At 48.7% G+C, this 26,585-nt stretch overlaps 1 protein-coding gene across 1 annotated transcript in view; it reads right to left on the reverse strand.

Annotated features, from left to right (window-relative positions):
- Nucleotides 1–214: 214 nt before the first annotated feature.
- The window catches only part of LOC133525445 (disheveled-associated activator of morphogenesis 1), a 105,501-nt gene continuing 79,130 nt past the window's right edge, over nucleotides 215–26,585 (reverse strand). The window contains exons 10-22 of the mRNA XM_061861700.1: nucleotides 26,330–26,479; nucleotides 23,963–24,118; nucleotides 22,892–22,966; nucleotides 22,443–22,778; nucleotides 19,969–20,108; nucleotides 18,951–19,112; nucleotides 16,995–17,142; nucleotides 16,844–16,875; nucleotides 9,604–9,727; nucleotides 9,203–9,316; nucleotides 8,504–8,632; nucleotides 7,787–7,969; nucleotides 215–3,332 (exon numbers count right to left, since the gene is read on the reverse strand). Coding sequence (XP_061717684.1) covers nucleotides 3,054–3,332; nucleotides 7,787–7,969; nucleotides 8,504–8,632; nucleotides 9,203–9,316; nucleotides 9,604–9,727; nucleotides 16,844–16,875; nucleotides 16,995–17,142; nucleotides 18,951–19,112; nucleotides 19,969–20,108; nucleotides 22,443–22,778; nucleotides 22,892–22,966; nucleotides 23,963–24,118; nucleotides 26,330–26,479 — 2,028 coding nt within the window. The 3' untranslated portion in view covers nucleotides 215–3,053. The remainder of the gene's footprint in view (nucleotides 3,333–7,786; nucleotides 7,970–8,503; nucleotides 8,633–9,202; nucleotides 9,317–9,603; nucleotides 9,728–16,843; nucleotides 16,876–16,994; nucleotides 17,143–18,950; nucleotides 19,113–19,968; nucleotides 20,109–22,442; nucleotides 22,779–22,891; nucleotides 22,967–23,962; nucleotides 24,119–26,329; nucleotides 26,480–26,585) is intronic.

The raw sequence follows: 26,585 nt of genomic DNA on the forward strand, positions 1-26,585 counted from the left end.
TTTCTAGGCGCTGTAAGTTTCTTCAAAATAAAATAATCCAAAAAAGCAAAACAAAGCGGCACAGATATTGATGATATTGATCTTATTTGAAAAAATCACTGCTCTAGGTTAAAAATCAAGGGCGGAAACAGTCGAGAGCGTTTGTATGGAAAAATCGCAACTAGGAATTCCTCTTAATGGGGTTCGGAGCGTGGGATATTTAAGGTAAACATAATTAGTGTTTCAAGTTTTTATTAAATAGTGTTTATATTAAGGTACAATATATTAATGTACAGTCAACAACACGTATCATTGCGTCTCGTACCAAATGTTAACAGCAAAATAGACTTTAAAGTATCAAGTTTAAAGTATATATCGGCTTGGAAACATTTGAGACAACACGCCTGGTTGCATGCACAGTTATACGCTTAAGAAATACTGAACAAAACATAAAATTTACAATTAAACTCTCATAGACACGCATTTTAATAAATTACTTATTAAAATCTCAACAAATTTTGATAAATTAAAATTATATTTACAAAGAATCAGAATTAAATTAAATTTAATGTTGGTGGAGCTGTGTAAATGTATCCAAAACTTTGTTATCAAAGTATCAAAATGTCAAAATCTTATCGGCACATTATACAGTCAATTCCTATATTAAGGATTCTCAGTTACATACATGAAGCATACGACAGAGTTATTCATTGTAAAGAGATAAGTCTGAAATATTCACAACAAGTTTGGCGGCAAAAAATAGATGGCGCTGTACGACGCCTTTTTCGTGGTAACGGAAAAGGGAGTATTACTGCAATGTTCTGTCGCCAGAGTGCAGCACTAGCACCTTTCATAAACCACAAAGTAACTTTTACATACTGTGCCTTAAACTGTTTTTTGACAAGTTTTCACAGATAATAAAATATGACATTGATGCATCAAAGCGGTTTGTTTACAAACCTACCGGGAAACGCAAAAATCTAAAAGTTATCTGCTACTTCATCGCTCGAATATGCAAGAGTGATAGAGAGGTTAGATAACGAAATTTCGATTTTCTTGTTTCGGTAGATCCTCAGATTGTGATGGATTGTGGTAGTGGCGCCCCCTACGCAGAGTTTCGCGTAATATTCCCTATTGTCAAACGTTACATTGACACCTAAAGTTATTGACAACTAACGGAGCCGTAGCGCCATCTAGATTATAGTTCGTTTTTTTACCATTAGAAAGATGGTAAACGATTTTGACGTGACTTTTTATTGAAAAACACTTTTGTAAAAGAAATCACGGCAGATATGCAACAATTATAAATCATATACGATAAGTAATAGTTACCGGTTTTCAAAAACCGTTCTCCAATAAAAAGACGTGTAAAGATTGTTTACCTTTTTACTAATGTAAAAAAATTAACTAGGTATAGCTGTCAAATCGAAGTACAAATTTTATAGACTTTATTTATCTTACAATCAACGAATGTTTGCATACGGTCAATTCCCTAACAGTCACACAGAGAATAAGCAATACTTGTCCAAAATTCCACAACGATATGTTAAAATACTGTAATAACGAGACTAAAGTATGAACGATAAGCACGAAGAATTTCGTACATAGACACGCCTGTTTCTATCTCTATCACACGCGCGTAGAATTACACTACTGTCACGCTCACACCTTGGCATTGAACGCTGGCATCATCGGCAGGATATAGGTAGAGGTAAAAAATGGCGTTTCAATGTACGAAATTCTTTGTGCTTAGCGTCCGTACTTTATATGGGGCTACGGTGATCTGACAGTTGGAGAAATCAATATTTCTCTTACTCTAAAGATTAATGAAAATGGCCTAAATCTAAATACAGATTAAAATGCAAGCCAAAATGGTCTAGGATATATTTCTCCAACCGTGAGTCACGGAACTGACGGTAGATGTAAAGTAAGGACGCTAAGCACGATGAATTTTGTACATTGACCTGCATGTTTCTATGATGCCGGCGGTCAATGGCACTGTGCGAGCAGGATAGCAATATAATTATGCACGTGTGATAGAGATAGGAATACGAAAAGAATACGAAACGAAAAATACGAAATTTTTCGTGCTTAGCGTCCCTATTACTTGATAGAATTCCATTACAACTGTAAATACTCATAAAATTCGAGTAAAAAAACAATACGCGCTACTCTATGGTTATTCAAATCACACAAACGCTTATAGATAACGTTCTAAAATCAAATTCTATGGAATAACGTACAGTCTTCGTTCAGTTCGCGTTGGAAGAGACAATGAAACCGTTCTAAATTCAAAATTAGGCACCGAATTTATTAGAAAACAAAATGGCATCGGATTTCACAATTCGTTGTCACACTAGCGACCTTTAAACACACTATCCAACTTTTCATTCACTTGGTTAACTTTATTTACACTTTTGACTACTTGAGCTTACTGATCCCGAATCCAAAATTTGGGTGAATCATGTCGTCTCTCGTTGCCATAGTTACAATCTTCCTTACACTTAAAACCTTTGTAAAAGGTACACTTTTGTGGTAGTTTTGATCCCTTTCCGTAATGGGCCGTAGGCCGTCCTTTTCTATCAAACAGTGCTTAATATTTCTTCTGGCAGAACGATGATAATAAATACTTGATCCACCCATTTAATTCTTCTAAAATCCTCTCCCCACGCCAGGGGCGGAGCGTCAAAGCCATACTTTGGCATAATTTCTTTAGATTCAGAAATGCCAAATCTCGCATAGGCGCTATTCTATCGACGCCGATTTTACACACATTATTACCTTATTAGTACCTTTCTGAGGCCGTAGTCAATGACGATCATTTGTCGACAAACGTCAATGCAAAAAGTCAAAATGGAAATGATAGATGCGACGGAAAGTCAAATCATCAATTCCATATTTCCACCCGTCCAGTGGTCGCGATATCTCGTCGGTAGAAAACTAATCTCCAAGTCCAATGGACGTGAATACAAACTATCCATATGAGTTTTCGCGTCGTAGGCGGGCTACGCTCCGGGTTAAATTTCAACCGTCGTCTGTAAACGCGTCACTCGTCTAGGCCCCGTTCCTTTCCTTCAATTCTTAGTTCTCTCTCTAGAATCCTCCCTGCACACGCCTCTGGGCGGTGAATCTCTACCTTTCTGCGTCTTGGAGGTCTTCCTAGACCTTTTAAACTTAGCCACATCGTCTCCGAAGACATCGCCGGTGCGCAGCGCGGAGATGAGGTCGTCGAACTCACCCTTCTGGCCGTGCGCGTCGCGGGCTGCGTCGGCGCGGGCGCCGCCGCCGAGCGCCTTGCCCACGGAGCCGAGGAGGCTGGAGGCCTGCTTGCGCTCCATGGTGCGTTTTTTGAGCTGGAAGGATAAAATTAGATTAGAATTTTCTGACAGAGTCAAATACATTTAAAAAATGGTTACTTTTGTAGGCAATACAATAAAAGTTAACGACCCCGAACACATAACGTTTTTCTTATTCGAGTCTCCTGAAATCCAGAAAATTAGCTTTGGATTCTTTTCACTCTGCGATGTCTAGAGGAAAAATGTGAACGAGTTAAGCATACTGTAAAATGTGTAGGACTCGACTGTACAATTGAACACGTTATTATTTCAGAGATTTTATGGATAATGTTGATGACTTGTCTTGACGAAATTCATTAGAGGACGGGAAACGAAGGGCTGCAGGCCAAGTAGATATGGACGGCCGAGCTAGGTCGAGAACTTTAAGGTTGTTAAAAGTGGAACGAAAATTTGATTCTTTTTGCACTACGCCGCACGGTTTAGGAGATACACTCCTATAAAGATTTCTGCATTACTGAAAAAAAAACTTTATAGGGCTGTATCTCCTAACAAATTTTTGTTCCCCTTTAGGAGACCCTGAAATAATATTTAAAAAACACAAAAGATAAAAATAAAATAACAAAAGCATAATGGCCAAATGCCAAGACGTGCCATAATTTGACGTTTAAAAACAAAAGAAGGTCGCCTTACAGACCCTAGGTGTGTAAGGCTGAATGCCTGCCACCTGTGGCGCCTATTCGCTTATATGGTACTCCTTTGGATAAGGTAGAATCCTTTAAATATCTTGGGCATGTGGTAACCTCTGACTTGAAAAATGATGCCGATATAGAGCGAGAACGGAGGACGTTGTCTGTTAGGGCAAATATGGTGGCTCGCAGGTTTGCTCGTTGCTCTGCCGAAGTTAAGGTAACTCTATTTAGAGCCTATTGCACAACTTCTTCCGGCCCCGGTCCCAGCTGAGTGAGGAACTGTGTACCTCCTGCTCGTGCCTGGTGCGGCGCTCCTCGTCGTCTCGGCGGCGTCGCTGCGCGTCGCACTCGGCGCGGGCCTCGAGCAGCTGGGTGAGGAACTGTGTACCTCCTGCTCGTGCCTGGTGCGGCGCTCCTCGTCGTCTCGGCGGCGTCGCTGCGCGTCGCACTCGGCGCGGGCCTCGAGCAGCTGGGTGAGGAACTGTGTACCTCCTGCTCGTGCCTGGTGCGGCGCTCCTCGTCGTCTCGGCGGCGTCGCTGCGCGTCGCACTCGGCGCGGGCCTCGAGCAGCTGGGTGAGGAACTGTGTACCTCCTGCTCGTGCCTGGTGCGGCGCTCCTCGTCGTCTCGGCGGCGTCGCTGCGCGTCGCACTCGGCGCGGGCCTCGAGCAGCTGGGTGAGGAACTGTGTACCTCCTGCTCGTGCCTGGTGCGGCGCTCCTCGTCGTCTCGGCGGCGTCGCTGCGCGTCGCACTCGGCGCGGGCCTCGAGCAGCTGGGTGAGGAACTGTGTACCTCCTGCTCGTGCCTGGTGCGGCGCTCCTCGTCGTCTCGGCGGCGTCGCTGCGCGTCGCACTCGGCGCGGGCCTCGAGCAGCTGGGTGAGGAACTGTGTACCTCCTGCTCGTGCCTGGTGCGGCGCTCCTCGTCGTCTCGGCGGCGTCGCTGCGCGTCGCACTCGGCGCGGGCCTCGAGCAGCTGGGTGAGGAACTGTGTACCTCCTGCTCGTGCCTGGTGCGGCGCTCCTCGTCGTCTCGGCGGCGTCGCTGCGCGTCGCACTCGGCGCGGGCCTCGAGCAGCTGCGTGAGGAACTGTGTACCTCCTGCTCGTGCCTGGTGCGGCGCTCCTCGTCGTCTCGGCGGCGTCGCTGCGCGTCGCACTCGGCGCGGGCCTCGAGCAGCTGGGTGAGGAACTGTGTACCTCCTGCTCGTGCCTGGTGCGGCGCTCCTCGTCGTCTCGGCGGCGTCGCTGCGCGTCGCACTCGGCGCGGGCCTCGAGCAGCTGGGTGAGGAACTGTGTACCTCCTGCTCGTGCCTGGTGCGGCGCTCCTCGTCGTCTCGGCGGCGTCGCTGCGCGTCGCACTCGGCGCGGGCCTCGAGCAGCTGCGTGAGGAACTGTGTACCTCCTGCTCGTGCCTGGTGCGGCGCTCCTCGTCGTCTCGGCGGCGTCGCTGCGCGTCGCACTCGGCGCGGGCCTCGAGCAGCTGGGTGAGGAACTGTGTACCTCCTGCTCGTGCCTGGTGCGGCGCTCCTCGTCGTCTCGGCGGCGTCGCTGCGCGTCGCACTCGGCGCGGGCCTCGAGCAGCTGGGTGAGGAACTGTGTACCTCCTGCTCGTGCCTGGTGCGGCGCTCCTCGTCGTCTCGGCGGCGTCGCTGCGCGTCGCACTCGGCGCGGGCCTCGAGCAGCTGGGTGAGGAACTGTGTACCTCCTGCTCGTGCCTGGTGCGGCGCTCCTCGTCGTCTCGGCGGCGTCGCTGCGCGTCGCACTCGGCGCGGGCCTCGAGCAGCTGCGTGAGGAACTGTGTACCTCCTGCTCGTGCCTGGTGCGGCGCTCCTCGTCGTCTCGGCGGCGTCGCTGCGCGTCGCACTCGGCGCGGGCCTCGAGCAGCTGGGTGAGGAACTGTGTACCTCCTGCTCGTGCCTGGTGCGGCGCTCCTCGTCGTCTCGGCGGCGTCGCTGCGCGTCGCACTCGGCGCGGGCCTCGAGCAGCTGGGTGAGGAACTGTGTACCTCCTGCTCGTGCCTGGTGCGGCGCTCCTCGTCGTCTCGGCGGCGTCGCTGCGCGTCGCACTCGGCGCGGGCCTCGAGCAGCTGGGTGAGGAACTGTGTACCTCCTGCTCGTGCCTGGTGCGGCGCTCCTCGTCGTCTCGGCGGCGTCGCTGCGCGTCGCACTCGGCACGGGCCTCGAGCAGCTGCGTGAGGAACTGTGTACCTCCTGCTCGTGCCTGGTGCGGCGCTCCTCGTCGTCTCGGCGGCGTCGCTGCGCGTCGCACTCGGCGCGGGCCTCGAGCAGCTGGGTGAGGAACTGTGTACCTCCTGCTCGTGCCTGGTGCGGCGCTCCTCGTCGTCTCGGCGGCGTCGCTGCGCGTCGCACTCGGCGCGGGCCTCGAGCAGCTGGGTGAGGAACTGTGTACCTCCTGCTCGTGCCTGGTGCGGCGCTCCTCGTCGTCTCGGCGGCGTCGCTGCGCGTCGCACTCGGCGCGGGCCTCGAGCAGCTGGGTGAGGAACTGTGTACCTCCTGCTCGTGCCTGGTGCGGCGCTCCTCGTCGTCTCGGCGGCGTCGCTGCGCGTCGCACTCGGCGCGGGCCTCGAGCAGCTGGGTGAGGAACTGTGTACCTCCTGCTCGTGCCTGGTGCGGCGCTCCTCGTCGTCTCGGCGGCGTCGCTGCGCGTCGCACTCGGCGCGGGCCTCGAGCAGCTGGGTGAGGAACTGTGTACCTCCTGCTCGTGCCTGGTGCGGCGCTCCTCGTCGTCTCGGCGGCGTCGCTGCGCGTCGCACTCGGCGCGGGCCTCGAGCAGCTGGGTGAGGAACTGTGTACCTCCTGCTCGTGCCTGGTGCGGCGCTCCTCGTCGTCTCGGCGGCGTCGCTGCGCGTCGCACTCGGCGCGGGCCTCGAGCAGCTGCGTGAGGAACTGTGTACCTCCTGCTCGTGCCTGGTGCGGCGCTCCTCGTCGTCTCGGCGGCGTCGCTGCGCGTCGCACTCGGCGCGGGCCTCGAGCAGCTGGGTGAGGAACTGTGTACCTCCTGCTCGTGCCTGGTGCGGCGCTCCTCGTCGTCTCGGCGGCGTCGCTGCGCGTCGCACTCGGCGCGGGCCTCGAGCAGCTGGGTGAGGAACTGTGTACCTCCTGCTCGTGCCTGGTGCGGCGCTCCTCGTCGTCTCGGCGGCGTCGCTGCGCGTCGCACTCGGCGCGGGCCTCGAGCAGCTGGGTGAGGAACTGTGTACCTCCTGCTCGTGCCTGGTGCGGCGCTCCTCGTCGTCTCGGCGGCGTCGCTGCGCGTCGCACTCGGCGCGGGCCTCGAGCAGCTGGGTGAGGAACTGTGTACCTCCTGCTCGTGCCTGGTGCGGCGCTCCTCGTCGTCTCGGCGGCGTCGCTGCGCGTCGCACTCGGCGCGGGCCTCGAGCAGCTGCGTGAGGAACTGTGTACCTCCTGCTCGTGCCTGGTGCGGCGCTCCTCGTCGTCTCGGCGGCGTCGCTGCGCGTCGCACTCGGCGCGGGCCTCGAGCAGCTGGGTGAGGAACTGTGTACCTCCTGCTCGTGCCTGGTGCGGCGCTCCTCGTCGTCTCGGCGGCGTCGCTGCGCGTCGCACTCGGCGCGGGCCTCGAGCAGCTGGGTGAGGAACTGTGTACCTCCTGCTCGTGCCTGGTGCGGCGCTCCTCGTCGTCTCGGCGGCGTCGCTGCGCGTCGCACTCGGCGCGGGCCTCGAGCAGCTGGGTGAGGAACTGTGTACCTCCTGCTCGTGCCTGGTGCGGCGCTCCTCGTCGTCTCGGCGGCGTCGCTGCGCGTCGCACTCGGCGCGGGCCTCGAGCAGCTGGGTGAGGAACTGTGTACCTCCTGCTCGTGCCTGGTGCGGCGCTCCTCGTCGTCTCGGCGGCGTCGCTGCGCGTCGCACTCGGCGCGGGCCTCGAGCAGCTGGGTGAGGAACAGGTCGAGGGCCCCGAACAGCTGCTCGGGGGACGCGCTGGGCTCCTCGCCGAAGGCGTGCGCGCACGCTTCCAGGCGGCTCTTCATGTCCTGGGAAAATTGTTTGATAAGAAAACGATATCATCAAAAAAACATTGCATGTCTATCAAGCATTTTTCGAGATCTTTCAAATGAATGTAATAGTGTTTATATTTTTCCATCGAAGAGTTCTTTTGACTTCCTTCCGAATACATCATCAGATCAGCTTCATCAGCTCCCTGTTCATCGGAAATGCGATAGAATGCCAAATTTCAACTCAATCAGATGGGAAGTGGTTCAAATCAAAGTTACAAGATTTGAAGCACATATAGATATATTATTTATTAGATTTTTATTTTACAACGCTTATGTTTAGTCTCTGTCGAATTATGGAATAATACTTTGGGGTAGACGAGAAATCAATACGTTGAAAGAAAAAAATAGACTAGTCTCACGTTCTCCGCTTATGTTTAGTCTCTGTCGAATTATGGAATAATACTTTGGGGTAAACGAGAAATCTATACGTTGAAAGAAAAAAATAGACCATCTCACGTTCTCAACGTAATAGTACACTATTGGGCAATGAAAACGGGTGACAATATAGACCTGGAACAGGTCCTCGAGCTGCGTGAAGGAGCAGACGGCGTGCGCGTGGAAGTCGCGCATGACGGGCAGGAAGGCGTCGCCGGGCGCCGGCGCCGGCAGCGACAGGTGGTACTCCACCTCGCGCTGCACCTGGAACCAATTTCAAAAATAAACCTGAAATCAGCAAACAGGAGCTATATCGTTCCTCATCCCACTAATTAAAGGCAGTTGACGTTCGCGAGGATTACTTATTGTACATCTTCCCTAGCTACCTTACCGTTGGAAAAGATATCAGTTGAATACCTAAGCTAAACCTCATTATCTTTGATCATGAATCTCTTACCTTATTATCGTAATTAATAATTATATTTAAGGGGAGGGGCACTGTTTATCCTAAATCACAGGTTCGCCTACTTAGGAAACAGACCTTCTTGTTTACTTTTAAGAATCCTTTTGTACAAGTTTTTGTTTATGAAATTAGTTTTTTAAGAATTCTTTTGTACGAGTTTGTTTATGAATTAAATAAATTATGTCATCATTACATCACAATAACACCGGTTTACTACGAGCAAAGAGAATTTGAAGTAGAGGTGCATTGTCAAAGAAAATTTTATAGCCAGAGTAAATTTACTTCTTTGCTACGAGTGATATTGTGGTTCTATGAGGGTTACTCAAACGAAGAGCTGTCCTGAGAGTCCCGACCCCCCTCCCCGGCCTCACCTCCCGCAGGCCGGCGCGCAGCGCGCCCACGTCGCGCTCCAGCTGCTCCGCGCACAGCTTGGCGGCCGCGCGCACGTGCGGCACGTCCTCCTCCAGCAGCAGGATGTCCTTGAACTGAAACAACCGTGCCGTTCATAGTCGGAACCGAGCGTAATCTCGCCGCATTCTAATTACTATTAAACTGCGTTTATATTGCTTTACTACCCAATCATTTTGTACAAAATTTTGTATTAAAATAATTTTCAAAATCGGTTCAGAAATGACGGAGTGAAGAAACAAACATTAAGTGTGTACCTATTGTGTTTGTATTTATTCGCTAGAATCATGGTTAACACAGATCGTTTTATCCATATATCGAATAAGTATTTTAAGATATGTTTTTATATATAATTCTTAAATACCTGTGTCTCAAGCAGTTCCACGAGATAATGCAACAGCGTGGTGTTGCGCGTGACGCTGGACTTGGTGTCGGCCAGTTTGTTCAGTGACGACAACCGGAAACCGGATGCGTTGCCGCGCGCTCCTCTGGAAAAAAAGTTCTGGATTAAGTAACAGATTATTCTAACGGTCGATCAACCATAGTTTGGCCCAGGACTGTCTCATTTCAAACATAAACAAAAAGCCAACACGATTTTCGTTTATAGTTTTAAAACGAATACGGGATCGCGTAAACTTACGTTACGTTTTACGTAATTTCGTCTTCGTGGAATCCAGTGATTAGCAAATGTAAGGGTGAAAAAACTTTCCAACACATGCCATCGGATGTCGTGAGTGTTGTGTGTAGGCAAAGTGACAACCCTAGCGTACAAATGAATAATCAAGATCAAGTGCGGGTAGTTCGCAAAACCCGCGCAGCAAGATGTTGATACAATTCCTCGTCAGTCTGCCTGTGACCACGAACGTAACGTCACGTTCGAAACTTCAGGCCATATAATAAACGTAAGTTTACGCGATTAAGTCCCGTATTCGTTTTAAAACTATAAACGTAAAGCATCATACTGTTTTTGTCTTACGCTGGTACTAGCACCCAAAAGAAAGGGATGAGTATATTTTTCCTGGTTCTTACTGACACAAGTTGTGTTTGCCAAATTATATTTCTTATTGCTGTTATGTTATGCCTAAAGACAATAGTAACACAGTTTGGTATAAGAAATGTTGTAACCACATTTTAGTAACGTGCTCAGAAAATAGTCCGTTGTGGATAGGGCTTACAAGTAAAGAAAGGACGCTTAAGGATTTTCGTACATTGATCTGCCTGTTGTTGCGTCTATTGCAGCGCATAGTTCTATTTCTGTCCTGCTTGCACAGTGGCAATAATTATGTGTGTGAATAGAGGTAGCAAGGCGGGTCAATGTACGAAAATACTTATGGTAAACGTCTTTTTTGCCACCCACTTTATTATGCCTACACAGTACGATTTGTAATTGGATTGGATTTGTAATGGACGCTTGACATTCCAGGGGTATGTTCCATAAAATTTAAAATCGGGTCGCCACTTTCCCGAATGTATGTTGAGGAAGGCGATGGCTGAGATACACGTCATTATCGTGAACGGGTGCTGTCTGTGGAGACCGGTCTCTTTAAGCTTACACGGGCTACATGTTATGTTATAAGTATGTAACTTTACTTTTGAGTGGCATTAACGAGAGACACTTCATTCGGTTCTTGTCTGATTTAATTTTTTGTCTGTTAATGATTTATATAAGAATTCAAGCCTTGGAGACCCTCCACATCTCTAAGGATAATTTAATATCTTTTTTATATTTTATCTCTGACACTTAGAGACTTATACATTTCTAAAGAATTTTAGTATTTGTTGGTTTTATTTTTTTATCATAGTTTTTTTTTGTGTAATTTGACATTTAGAGACAGTATACATCTCTAATAAAGTATTTATTATTTCATTGATTCCATATTTGTAATTGTTTTTTGTAATTTTATTGTTTGTAAAAATGGACATGTAAAAGTGCCCCTGTGGCCTATTTGCTGAATAAATGTTTGATGTTTGAATGGGTCTCGACATGCTTTAAAAAACCAATAGTCTTAAACACGAGGTTTCATTAAACTTCGAGGCATCACTAACACTAAAGTAAGAACGCTAAGCATGATTTGTCGGAGAGAGAGTTTGAAGGAGTAGACTCTATTCCTAGTAACTTCACCGATCTTGTAGTCAACATGATTGGTTGGTACATCGAACATTATAGTTAGGCAAAAAATTTGATGATCATAGAAATAATCATATATATGTGATACTATTTGAGAGCAATCCTACAATTATGTTCATAGACACCTAATTTGTTAAAATTGTTTACTGTTACTATTACTACGACAATTGTTACTATTATTTGTCATGGTTTAATAAGAACAATTTTAACAAATTAGGCGTATATGATACACAACACTTCGCACAATTTTGTCCCATATGGCGGTTTCGAAAATTGACGAGGAGTAAAATTAAAAAAAATCCGATCTAACGTGAAAACTGTGCATATAACACATGGATGTGAGACGTGGAGGGTCACTATGGACATCACGCGGCGGATCCAAGTGTTTGTTAACCGGTGCGTTCGACACATTTTCGGGATATGCTGGTCCTAATGAACGCCCAGACCCCCCTAATCTTCCGCGAAACCCCGATCGAGCACCAGATCGCGCGCCGCAAGTGGACCTGGATCAATCATACATTTAGAAGGGACCCCGACTACATCCCTGGGCAGGCCCTAGAATGGAACCCGCAAGGCAAGGGAGGATCAGGCCGTTCCAAACAATCCTGGCGGCGCTCAGCGACATCCGAGTTGACAGTACTCGGGCTATCATGGCCTGAGGCGAAGCACGCAGAACGAGACGGCGGCACACTGTGAACGCCCTCTGCTCCAGCTAGGGGACATAGGACATTAAGAAGAAGATACACAACATACCGGTTCATGTAGTTCCCTAGCGCGAGCACGACCTCGAGCAGCGCCCTGAGCCGCCGCGAGCGCGTCATCTCCCTGGCCGCGCGCAGCACGGTGGAGGCGCCTACATATAACATACCGGTTCATGTAGTTCCCTAGCGCGAGCACGACCTCGAGCAGCGCCCTGAGCCGCCGCGAGCGCGTCATCTCCCTGGCCGCGCGCAGCACGGTGGAGGCGCCTACATATAACATACCGGTTCATGTAGTTCCCTAGCGCGAGCACGACCTCGAGCAGCGCCCTGAGCCGCCGCGAGCGCGTCATCTCCCTGGCCGCGCGCAGCACGGTGGAGGCGCCTACATATAACATACCGGTTCATGTAGTTCCCTAGCGCGAGCACGACCTCGAGCAGCGCCCTGAGCCGCCGCGAGCGCGTCATCTCCCTGGCCGCGCGCAGCACGGTGGAGGCGCCTACATACAACATACCGGTTCATGTAGTTCCCTAGCGCGAGCACGACCTCGAGCAGCGCCCTGAGCCGCCGCGAGCGCGTCATCTCCCTGGCCGCGCGCAGCACGGTGGAGGCGCCTACATATAACATACCGGTTCATGTAGTTCCCTAGCGCGAGCACGACCTCGAGCAGCGCCCTGAGCCGCCGCGAGCGCGTCATCTCCCTGGCCGCGCGCAGCACGGTGGAGGCGCCTACATATAACATACCGGTTCATGTAGTTCCCTAGCGCGAGCACGACCTCGAGCAGCGCCCTGAGCCGCCGCGAGCGCGTCATCTCCCTGGCCGCGCGCAGCACGGTGGAGGCGCCTACATACAACATACCGGTTCATGTAGTTCCCTAGCGCGAGCACGACCTCGAGCAGCGCCCTGAGCCGCCGCGAGCGCGTCATCTCCCTGGCCGCGCGCAGCACGGTGGAGGCGCCTACATATAACATACCGGTTCATGTAGTTCCCTAGCGCGAGCACGACCTCGAGCAGCGCCCTGAGCCGCCGCGAGCGCGTCATCTCCCTGGCCGCGCGCAGCACGGTGGAGGCGCCTACATATAACATACCGGTTCATGTAGTTCCCTAGCGCGAGCACGACCTCGAGCAGCGCCCTGAGCCGCCGCGAGCGCGTCATCTCCCTGGCCGCGCGCAGCACGGTGGAGGCGCCTACATATAACATACCGGTTCATGTAGTTCCCTAGCGCGAGCACGACCTCGAGCAGCGCCCTGAGCCGCCGCGAGCGCGTCATCTCCCTGGCCGCGCGCCAGCACGGTGGAGGCGCCTACATATAACATACCGGTTCATGTAGTTCCCTAGCGCCGAGCACGACCTCGAGCAGCGCCCTGAGCCGCCGCGAGCGCGTCATCTCCCTGGCCGCGCGCAGCACGGTGGAGGCGCCTACATATAACATACCGGTTCATGTAGTTCCCTAGCGCGAGCACGACCTCCAGTAACGCTCTCAGCCGCCGCGAGCGCGTCATCTCCCTGGCCGCGCGCAGCACGGTGGAGGCGCCTACATATAACATACCGGTTCATGTAGTTCCCTAGCGCGAGCACGACCTCCAGTAACGCTCTCAGCCGCCGCGAGCGCGTCATCTCCCTGGCCGCGCGCAGCACGGTGGAGGCGCCTACATATAACATACCGGTTCATGTAGTTCCCTAGCGCGAGCACGACCTCGAGCAGCGCCCTGAGCCGCCGCGAGCGCGTCATCTCCCTGGCCGCGCGCAGCACGGTGGAGGCGCCTACATATAACATACCGGTTCATGTAGTTCCCTAGCGCGAGCACGACCTCGAGCAGCGCCCTGAGCCGCCGCGAGCGCGTCATCTCCCTGGCCGCGCGCAGCACGGTGGAGGCGCCTACATATAACATACCGGTTCATGTAGTTCCCTAGCGCGAGCACGACCTCGAGCAGCGCCCTGAGCCGCCGCGAGCGCGTCATCTCCCTGGCCGCGCGCAGCACGGTGGAGGCGCCTACATATAACATACCGGTTCATGTAGTTCCCTAGCGCGAGCACGACCTCGAGCAGCGCCCTGAGCCGCCGCGAGCGCGTCATCTCCCTGGCCGCGCGCAGCACGGTGGAGGCGCCTACATATAACATACCGGTTCATGTAGTTCCCTAGCGCGAGCACGACCTCGAGCAGCGCCCTGAGCCGCCGCGAGCGCGTCATCTCCCTGGCCGCGCGCAGCACGGTGGAGGCGCCTACATATAACATACCGGTTCATGTAGTTCCCTAGCGCGAGCACGACCTCCAGTAACGCTCTCAGCCGCCGCGAGCGCGTCATCTCCCTGGCCGCGCGCAGCACGGTGGAGGCGCCTACATATAACATACCGGTTCATGTAGTTCCCTAGCGCGAGCACGACCTCCAGTAACGCTCTCAGCCGCCGCGAGCGCGTCATCTCCCTGGCCGCGCGCAGCACGGTGGAGGCGCCTACATATAACATACCGGTTCATGTAGTTCCCTAGCGCGAGCACGACCTCGAGCAGCGCCCTGAGCCGCCGCGAGCGCGTCATCTCCCTGGCCGCGCGCAGCACGGTGGAGGCGCCTACATATAACATACCGGTTCATGTAGTTCCCTAGCGCGAGCACGACCTCGAGCAGCGCCCTGAGCCGCCGCGAGCGCGTCATCTCCCTGGCCGCGCGCAGCACGGTGGAGGCGCCTACATATAACATACCGGTTCATGTAGTTCCCTAGCGCGAGCACGACCTCGAGCAGCGCCCTGAGCCGCCGCGAGCGCGTCATCTCCCTGGCCGCGCGCAGCACGGTGGAGGCGCCTACATATAACATACCGGTTCATGTAGTTCCCTAGCGCGAGCACGACCTCCAGTAACGCTCTCAGCCGCCGCGAGCGCGTCATCTCCCTGGCCGCGCGCAGCACGGTGGAGGCGCCTACATATAACATACCGGTTCATGTAGTTCCCTAGCGCGAGCACGACCTCCAGTAACGCTCTCAGCCGCCGCGAGCGCGTCATCTCCCTGGCCGCGCGCAGCACGGTGGAGGCGCCTACATATAACATACCGGTTCATGTAGTTCCCTAGCGCGAGCACGACCTCCAGTAACGCTCTCAGGCCGCCGCGAGCGCGTCCATCTCCCTGGCCGCGCGCAGCACGGTGGAGGCGCCTACATATAACATACCGGTTCATGTAGTTCCCTAGCGCGAGCACGACCTCCAGTAACGCTCTCAGCCGCCGCGAGCGCGTCATCTCCCTGGCCGCGCGCAGCACGGTGGAGGCGCCTACATATAACATACCGGTTCATGTAGTTCCCTAGCGCGAGCACGACCTCCAGTACAGCGCTCCTCAGCCGCCGCGAGCGCGTCATCTCCCTGGCCGCGCGCAGCACGGTGGAGGCGCCTACATATAACATACCGGTTCATGTAGTTCCCTAGCGCGAGCACGACCTCCAGTAACGCTCTCAGCCGCCGCGAGCGCGTCATCTCCCTGGCCGCGCGCAGCACGGTGGAGGCGCCTACATATAACATACCGGTTCATGTAGTTCCCTAGCGCGAGCACGACCTCCAGTAACGCTCCTCAGCCGCCGCGAGCGCGTCATCTCCCTGGCCGCGCGCAGCACGGTGGAGGCGCCTACATATAACATACCGGTTCATGTAGTTCCCTAGCGCGAGCACGACCTCCAGTAACGCTCTCAGCCGCCGCGAGCGCGTCATCTCCCTGGCCGCGCGCAGCACGGTGGAGGCGCCTACATATAACATACCGGTTCATGTAGTTCCCTAGCGCGAGCACGACCTCCAGTAACGCTCTCAGCCGCCGCGAGCGCGTCATCTCCCTGGCCGCGCGCAGCACGGTGGAGGCGCCTACATATAACATACCGGTTCATGTAGTTCCCTAGCGCGAGCACGACCTCCAGTAACGCTCTCAGCCGCCGCGAGCGCGTCATCTCCCTGGCCGCGCGCAGCACGGTGGAGGCGCCTACATATAACATACCGGTTCATGTAGTTCCCTAGCGCGAGCACGACCTCCAGTAACGCTCTCAGCCGCCGCGTAGCGCGTCATCTCCCTGGCCGCGCGCAGCACGGTGGAGGCGCCTACATATAACATACCGGTTCATGTAGTTTCCCTAGCGCGAGCACGACCTCCAGTAACGCTCTCAGCCGCCGCGAGCGCGTCATCTCCCTGGCCGCGCGCAGCACGGTGGAGGCGCCTACATATAACATACCGGTTCATGTAGTTCCCTAGCGCGAGCACGACCTCCAGTAACGCTCTCAGCCGCCGCGAGCGCGTCATCTCCCTGGCCGCGCGCAGCACGGTGGAGGCGCCTACATATAACATACCGGTTCATGTAGTTCCCTAGCGCGAGCACGACCTCCAGTAACGCTCTCAGCCGCCGCGAGCGCGTCATCTCCCTGGCCGCGCGCAGCACGGTGGAGGCGCCTACATATAACATACCGGTTCATGTAGTTCCCTAGCGCGAGCACGACCTCCAGTAACGCTCTCAGGCCGCCGCGAGCGCGTCATCTCCCTGGCCGCGCGCAGCACGGTGGAGGCGCCTACATATAACATACCGGTTCATGTAGTTCCCTAGCGCGAGCACGACCTCCAGTAACGCTCTCAGCCGCCGCGAGCGCGTCATCTCCCTGGCCGCGCGCAGCACGGTGGAGGCGCCTACATATAACATACCGTTCATGTAGTTCCTAGCGCGAGCACGACCTCCAGGAACGCTCTCAGCCGCCGCGAGCGCGTCATCTCCCTGCCGCGCGCAGCACGGTGGAGGCGCCTACATATAACATACCGGTTCATGTAGTTCCCTAGCGCGAGCACGACCTCCGTAACGCTCTCAGCCGCCGCGAGCGCGTCATCTCCCTGCCGCGCGCAGCACGGTGGAGGCGCCCCCTTACATATAACATACTCGGTCTCATGTAGTTCCCTAGCGCGAGCACGACCTCCAGTAACGCTCTCAGCCGCCGCGAGCGCGTCATCTCCCTGGCCGCGCGCAGCACGGTGGAGGCGCGCGCCGCCGCCTCGGCCGCGGCCGCCGCGAACTTCTTCTTGAACAGCAGCGTGCGCACGCGCTGCGAGTAGTGAGGGATTCTGGAACAACGTATTGCTTTCAGCGATAAACCCTTTATCAAACCAGCTCGGAAATGGTCGCATTTTGTTCGTAAATAGAAAACGCAACGTGCATAATTTTTGTCCCAGCGACGACGACGCGCAACCGGCGACGAAGCCGCGCGACCGGTGCCGACGGAGCGGGCAAAAATGAAATTCGTATGAAACAAACAAATTAGATTTCTGTCCGCCGCGCGCCGGCGCCGGGTCGCTGCGCGCTTCTACGCGGAACGAACGTGAACATAACGTATTCCACATTCACTTAATACATTTTTCCTACTCCTCTACTGTTATCTGTCATTTATGCATTCATTAACACGAATATAAGAACATACATAAAAGGTTTCAAGAAAAGTCTATATTGCCTATTCCTCATAACAGCACTTGTGCTTTTAATCGCTATAACGTTACTGCGATTAATGGCTACCAACCTAACAAAATCAAAACGAATACAGTTTTAAACTAAGTGCATGCTGCCAACTTACAAAATATTCATTTGGTTGCATAGTAAAAATAATTACTTCATAAGTCAGAAACACGCATGTGACACCCGTAATATAGCAACACCCATAGACTACGAAGACCGCTTAGCGTTGCGTTGCTTGTTATTCTCCGTAGGCTACGGTGGCCAAAATCAAGAAAAAACTGTCCAAAAATTTAATTTAGCAAGTAGCAAGTACCAGGGCCTCATGAGTTACGAGGAGGTGTCGCCGACCGGCCGGCCGCGGCCCGGGGCGGGCCGGGCGCGTAACAAGGTATGCTCGCGCGTCTTGGCTATATACTTTTGCTTTGTTTACCTAAATTAAGATTTATTTTTGTTGACTCGTAGGAAAAGTATTGTATGCAACGTTGTATAAGTAGGTCAAAAAATGCTCGTGGCGTATTCCTTTACAATGTTCGCCTACGCCTTCGGCTCCGGCTCACATTGTAACTCACGCCACTCGCCTTTTTTGACCCTTCTTATACAACTGTTGCATAAAATACTATTACAGTACATATGATGGCACTTTATAGCACTAGTGCGAAAATTAGCATATTACGTTACTGTGAACATTTAAAGGGCCATATGTACTGTAAAACGTTGTACGATACATGTGCTAATAGGTAATTCGCAACTCGTGTATATATTTGTATTACTGTGATTTTTTCGCAAATGTATTATAAAACGTCGTTCAATGTACGTGTAAGTGCAAGTAGCTATGGCTCATAAAAGACATCCGGGACTCGTAAATAATGACAAACTTTGCACACTTGCATTGAAATGTATTAGTATATTTGAGTATTTCCTTACATGTTTGAGAAAAGCACTATGTATACCTAGGTGGAAACAGACATTTACTGAATCGTACCTTTTGCCAAAAATGCATTGGTTTCCATCCCTCGGCAACAAATTTTCATACTTACATCAAACCATTTTGATTCTGTACCCCTAGTGTATATTTGATCGACATCATAACGTGACGAACGCGTTTGCGTTAAGTCTCATTTTGTTTTGGATTTAGAAAGAGCGCGTCACGTTTCGAAATCGAATTTATTTACACTAGGGGTACAGGTATACTTTTTAAGAAACAAATACTTATTGAACGCTAAGACATAGTATATGGTGAGTGAAAAACAAAATTGATTTCAATAAAGAAAATACATACAAACATGGAAAAAACAGATGCTAAAATATGATACCCACTCAGCATATTTCATGACACTGCATTGAACCGAAATATTCATTATACAACACTTTAAACAACTATAATATTCATTATGCAATAGTTGCTACCGTGCACATTACTCACTTGGAGATCTCGTAGAGGAAGCGGTCGGCGCGCGCCATATTATCGAGCTCATCTTGATGCTCCTCCAGTAATGCTGCTTCCTCCGCGCTTGGCGTGAACTTGGCTAGTTGCTCTACCATGTCGATTGGTAACTGCTCTCCGCTGTCCATACGCAGGATCGCTCTGGAAAAGAAAAAAAATGACAGCAAATATTAAGTCCCTAATTATATATTATTCGCACGTAAGCTAACGCATAACAACTATAGCGATACATATATTTCTAATTGATTTTGTATACCATTTTGAATTCCCTACTATGTCATGCGTTTATTAATTACCTACCGCTGTTTTGAAGTCCCTGTATGCGTGACGGACAAGAAGATGTCTAACACCTTCCCTTTTTCGATCTGTTTGTTAACTAAAGGTCTGTTTGTTATCACTTAAATTTATATATATTAATATGTGACCGTTTGTTTCCTGAATAAATATATATATATATATATATTAGAGGAAATAGGTGTAGAAATTTAAAATTGAATAAAAAAGATAACGTATGTATCCTTATATGAGTCATCACATCGCTTGCGTGCGATGCAGTGTGACTTATTTTTTTTTAGGACACAAGACGATAAACTCTTGCGCATTGGAACATACGTATACTGTAGGGGGCAGCACCTGTTTATTAGGGTGAATTGTGAATGTCAAGTGTAAGATTTCAATTTAGGTTACACGCTAAGCTAAGAGTATCCAACAGTTCAAATCTAGGCTTAAAAAGTTGTATATGAATCATCAAAAGGAATTCCAGGATATACACGTTACCAGCCCGGTGAAGGATGCGTTCATAAAGTTAACTTTTAGGTAAATACTAACTCCATGATACACATGTTATTTATTATTCTGTTCTCTCAAACTAACAGTAAGATGGTGCAGTTCTGTGCGCGGCGACCGTCGATGACTGACAGGACCTTAGTGCGTAGCTTCAAACCTAGCTGTCTTAAGTCTTCTAGGGCCTTCTAGAACAATTTGAGTGTTTAATTACCGGCATATCTCCTCGTCGGACATCTTGAGCTTGGACAGCAGGATGGTGCAATTTTGCGCGCGGCGCCCGTCAATGACTGATAGGATTTTCGTGCGTGGCTTCGAACCCAACTGACGAAGGTCTTCTACTGAACCCTCATTCTGGAAAACAAGTTTAGAAGACTGGTTAATGAATGGAATTAGAAATACGAGTAGAAACCAAAAGAGACTGAAGGCCATTGTAATAAATTCTTCGCGGGCGATTTTTGAAGTGAAAACTTCTTTAGCGGCGCTGGGCACTTTTTTGATGGGGAAAAAATGTTAAACTCGCGTCAGGTGTCACGTGACCGTCAGATTGAAAATTCGTAAGACGGACACGTGAAATCATGGTGACGTGCAAATTCAATGTCATCGAAGCCTGGTTACTTTTGAAAAATCGTATCTCATTCAAGTGTGAATCCCTCTGAGTTGGAAGGTCAGATGGCAGTCGCTTCCGTAAAAACTAGTACCTATGCCAATTCTTGGGATTAGTTGTCAAGCGGACCCCAGGCTCCCATGGGTCGTGGCAAAATGCCGGGACAACGCGAGGAAGAAGAGAGAGAGAGAGAGTATCTCATTCAAGTGTGACTTTTTATTTTCTTCATAATCAAAGTGCTGTCATAACGGTTAAATTAATCTTTGTTAATTGTGTTGTATTGTATCATTGTGTTGTTGGGTGTCCATGATTGTAGTAGATACTCAAAATTTTCCTTACCAGAAAGTTAAATAACGATTCATTAACATTTACTGATTGTTTAGGCTTCCTGCTCACGTCTCATGAATTACCCTGTATATGTTATATATTAACACTAAAAATCGCATTCCAAATATCTTCCACACTCAAATTTATTTACGTAGGTATAATAGAGAATTATCTCTTTTTATAAAACTGCTACTCAATTTCTCCAAAACATCAAAAACGCACATTCAAGTTTTCACTTCTGCCGGCACTCCCGGAGTGCAACCCGTTTTTTTATGATATAGGACGGACAATGAGAATGAGCAAACGGTTTGCCTGAAGGTAATTTGTAACATAGTTAAAGCAGAATTATCGTGACGTTATTGGAAGTCATGTTGTACGTCTCAAGCTAGGAGTGACGTCGCAAATCAATTGTATATTAGAACACTGTTATCAGTATTTTAACATTTTTAACAACATTAGAACACAGCCTATGGTTTACCAAAAAAGTATACTCTTTGAATATTGTTATCAGTCACGTAACTCCTAGAGCCCAAAGGATGCGATATTGTTCACTATATTTCATACAAAATGTATGAAAAATTAAACATCTTCAAACTTGGAGGTTTTGACTTTGTGCATGCCTGGGACTCGAGGTCTGAATTGAAGTGCCGGAGTTCATAAAATTATTTTTCTACTCGTCGACTGTAATGGTTGAATTAAGATTTCGTATACCAAACTGTCATAAGGTACTTCTCATTTATGGGCTCGCAACTCAACTATAATAGTACATTACGATACAAGTGCGAAAAATAGGAAATTCGAAACGAGTGGCGATAAATTAAAACACGACCGAAGGGAGTGTTTTAAATCGACACGAGTTGCGAATTACCTATTCGCACATGTATCGTACAACGTTTTACAGTACATATGGCCCTTTAAATGTTCGACACAGTAACATAATATGCTACTTCTCGCACTAGTGCTATAAAGTAGCCCCATATGTACTGTTATACAGGCGCGGATACAAGATTTGGCTTAGGGGGGGGCCATTTTGAGAAAATCATATATTTTTGGTAAAAAATAAAATTTACTCAATTTAGTAATGTGAGAGCCAGGGTTTTAGGGGGGGGGCATTGCCCCTATGGCCCCCCCCTTGTATCCGCGCCTGCTGTAATATTAATTTCGAAACGGTTTAGTCAACTATAATGAAATGGACCAATCACAGCTCGCCGCGGTCAAGAGGACGAAACAAAACGATTGTTCAAATTATTTATTTATTTTAGGTTGTATAGTAGAAACAATTGCTTCATAAGTCATAAACGCACATGTGACACCCTTAATATAGCAACATCCATAGACTACGATAACCGCTTACCATTGCTTGTTGGTCCCCATAGGCTACGATGGCCAAAATCGAGAAAAAACTTTCCAAAAATTAAATTTAGCGCAGATCAAGTACCAGGGCCCCATGAGTTACGAGGAGGTGTCGCCGCCCACCCCGCCGGGCCCGGCGGCCGGGGCGCGCACGAGTATGAAGGTAGCGGCTACTCGCGTGTCTTAAATTGCTGTATAATTTTGGCTTGTTTACCTGTATGATTTTATTAGTCTAAAGTATTATTTTTATTGACTCGTAGAAAAAGTATTGTATACAACAATCAAGCTTTTCAATCTCGTACCTCACTTTGGCAACTCAGCAAGCTCCGTTGCCAAAACACGGTACTCGACTGAAAGCTCTCTATTATATCAATATTGTATAAAATACTATTTAAATATACCTGCACTCCATTCTTCTGGTAAGCGCAGAACATCTTATCGATCGTATTCAAATCCATAGCGTTATACAGCTTCGTATCGTCGAGCTCCTGCCAGATCGTCCCGTGCAGCTTCGTGTCCGGCAGCTTGCTCCAGTTGAAGCTCTTCAGGGGGTTGCCGGGGGTGGGCACGTTCTTCTTGGGTTTGGGGGTCGCAGGGGGCAGGGGGGCCAGTGGGGCGGGGGGTACGGGGGCGGCGGGGGGCGCGGGGGCCGGCGGGGGCGGGGGGCAGAGGGAGGGAGGGGGCGGCGGGGGAGGGACGCTGCAGGTCTCGATCACGGCGCTCTTGAGGTTGCTGACCTGAATAGAGAATAGTTTGATTAGGCTAGGTGTACGCTTAAAGTAATCAAAAAGTGTCTTATCCATTTTTTTTTAAAGAACGGTTAGATAATGGTTTATGCGAAACACTTTACCTTGGCATCGTCAGGTATGCTTCCCTCGCTGACTAGTTTCTCAAACCTCGCACGTTCTGATCTTTCTTGGTTCAACTGTAAATGAAAAGTAAGAATGAATAATTTAATTTTTCCAAGCGGTCGTAATGATAAAAGAATATACCTTGCTAACAAAAAACTACTCATAAGTAATTACGAGTATTAATGTTTTTAGGGTTCCGTACTCAAAGAGTAAAACGGGACCCTATTACTAAGACTCCGCTGTCCGTCCGTCCGTCCGTCTGTTGCCGCTATAACAACAAATATTAAAAAGTACGGAACCCTCGGTGGGCGAGTCCGACTCGCACTTGTCCGATTTTTTATTTCAATCATTTCAAAAAATCTTTAATGCAGTAGATAAACAAAAAGTTTAACTCACAATTCTATTTATGATAAATTATACTTAATTATTACCTTCTCCAGTTGCGACAACTCGCGAAGGAACTCCTCCGCCCTCTGTCTATTTCACTACCCGCTCCTTCAGTCTCAAACAATTGACATCTACAAATGACTTCAACTATTCCTTTTTTCCCTTTATTTATTTATTTGTTTATTTATTTAATCTTTATTGCACAAAAGAAAACCTTATAGTACAAAAGGCGGACTTAATGCCATGAGGCATTCTCTACCAGTCAACCTTTAGGCAAAGCAGAGAGATTGTGGGCGGTGCTACTTTAACAACAACAACCAAATATAATACAATAACATACCATACATACATAATACATACATACATAAATATACATACTTATATTTCTTATAATATATACATAAATAACGACAAAACATATAGAGCTTACCCATACATTATTATTTTTTCATTCTGCTAGCAAAGAAAGCACGTAAGGATTTTTTAAATGCAAACTTATTTTGAGCATTTTTGATGCCGTAGGGAAGTCCGTTCCAAAGACGGGCCGCCTGCACGGAAAACGAATTCGACATGAACCCAGTGCGGTGAAGAGGGATAGATAGAGACATATTGCCGGAAGAGCGAAGTTGACGGTCCCGGGTAACGCCGGTTTACCTGTTGTTCAAGTTGAGTGGCCGGTTTACCTGTTGTTCAAGTTGAGTGGCCCTCATGGCCGCGTGGCGCGCCCGGTCGCAGCTCTCCATGTGCGCGGCCGTCTCGCGCTCGAGCCGCTCCTGGAGGCGCGCCACCACGTTCTCCAGCTCCTCGCGCTCCTGGCTCTGCTGGTCCACTTGCTTCTCCTATCATGCAGGTTAGGGTTGGTATGATAGTTATGATGAGAGCTCGGTCAGAGTGTGCGCAAAAAGAGAATTGTTATGTGACAATTTGGAATGTAGAGGCAGGAGACTTTGGTAAGTTTTTTTTTAGCTCGTAGTCAATAGCGCCACTTTTTTATTCGGTTCTTGTCTGTTTTAATTATTTTATTTTTTGTCTTTTAATTATTTATATAAGAATTCAAGCCTTGGCGACCCTCTACATCTCTAAGGATAATTTAATATCTTTTTTTATAATTTATCTCTGACACTAAGAGACTTAAAGAATTTTAGTATTATATGGTTTTATTTTTTTTATCATAGTTTTTTTTGTGTAATTTGACATTTAGAGACAGTATACATCTCTAATAAAGTATTTATTATTTCATCGATTCCATATTTGTAATTGTTTTTTTTTATTGTTTGTAAAAATGGACATGTAAAAGTGGCCTATTTGCTGAATAAATGTTTATTATTTGATATTATATTTAATAAATTGAACACATCAGTGAAAGAATAAAGATCAAAGTTAAATGGCGTTCTAAATGTGTCGAAAGATGGCAGTAAATTTACGTCGCTACAAAGTTTTCTTCGACAATACACCTCTATTTCAAATTCTCTTTGCTACAACACAAGCCTTAATTGAGCTTACTATGAGCTATGGGACTTACTCAATTTGTGTATTAATGTCCTTATATATTTTTTCTTTTACATGAAAAGAAATTTGATAAAACAACTTTGTCCAGTTTGTCGCAAGCCATATAAATATTAAGAATCGCTATTAGTATAAAAGTAGATTGAATACTCTGACCAAGCTTGATGATGACGGTTGACAACGTTATTTATATTCTCAGTTAGATACTGTGTAGCTGTAGATAAACACATTAAAAAATAAGCTTTAATGTGTATAAAGCATAGTGTTCTTCGCCTTGTCATATAAGGGCGTTAGGGCAAAATTATTATATCTTTGAACCACATTATCGATGGGATGACAACATCACCGTATGTGTATTTATTTGGAAATATTAATAATAATGTATATTTCGACCATATTAATAATGGATATGACACATCACCGTATGTGTTTTATTTCAAATAGAATTCGACCACTCTAAGTTTGCACGTACTTATTTGAAAGTGACAAGACATACATATCGCGTGATGGCCATGGGAGCGTCATATTTAACGTACTACTTGGCATGAAAACTTAGTGTGGTTGACTCTTTTGTAAATTTAAATGGAATTAATTTACCATTACCAATTAAATTTGGATCAGACACAGATTGTTCCATTTGTCTCTCCTGTTTCCGACTGTTAAGTTAAGTTTTCGTTTAAACTAACTCTGCACCAATATTGACGTGACAAAGTGTGGCAGTGTATTATTTTTAACTTATCCAATGATTAGACCCGTTCTTTCACTAAATATGTATACAAATCGCGAGAATTAGTGTTGCCTTAGCCGCATACCGGGTTGAGACACACGAGAAAATAACTAAAACATAGATTGTACTCCTCAAACGATGACACTTTTATTCAATAACTTTAAAAAATTATGAAGTCCTATTTTCATACAAATTAAATACTATCTTCAACCTACACTATCATCATTGTAATTGACATGACAAAATTTGCAATACACTGCATCTCAGAATCAACTTTAAAGTGTACTAAAAATCAAAACAAGCTATTTTTAAGAATCGCTGAATAAATAAATAATAAACCATTGCTTGTTAGTCTCCATAAGCTACGGTGGCCAAAATCGAGAAAAAACTGTCTAAGAATTGAATTTAGCGCGGAACAAGTACCAGGGCCTCATAAGTTACAAGGTGTCGCCGACCGGCCGGGGCGCGTACGAGTATGAAGGTATCGCGGCTGCTCGCGTGTCTTAAACAGCTGTATACTTTTGGTTTGTTTACCTGTATGATATTATTAGTTTAAAGTATTATTTTTATTGACTCGTAGAAAAAGTATTGTATACAATAAAGTTTTTCAATCTCGTACCTCACTTTGGCAACTCAGCAATAAATGTTGGTCAGTTTAAGAAGCACAGCCTTAAGTTAATTTTAATTTATTGCTCCTATTACAGGCCCCACCCGGTATATTATATTACATCAATTGGTTTCTTATTGTTTTTAACTTTCGGAAACAGAAGTACATTCTTAAACCTGTGCCCGACCCATTTCTAAGTATTGAGCCTACCTTTTTGGCCAACTCCGTGGCGAGATCTACGTTCTCCTTCTCCAAGTTGTCGGCCTTGGTCCTGGCGGCGACCAGCTCTTCTTCCTTGGCCAGGAGGTGCACGACCTCGGCCACGTTGATGTCGAGCGGCGCCACGTCGGGGTCGTACACCTGGTGAAACAAATGCTGTACAGTTTGCTATAGTGTGCGTAGAGGAAAAGTCAATGTAGCCAGGGTGTGTATTGTGTACAATTTTGTGTATTATTTGTAGATAAGG

The sequence above is a fragment of the Cydia pomonella genome, chromosome 15, assembly GCF_033807575.1.
Source record: "Cydia pomonella isolate Wapato2018A chromosome 15, ilCydPomo1, whole genome shotgun sequence".
NCBI classification, from domain to species: domain Eukaryota; kingdom Metazoa; phylum Arthropoda; class Insecta; order Lepidoptera; family Tortricidae; genus Cydia; species Cydia pomonella.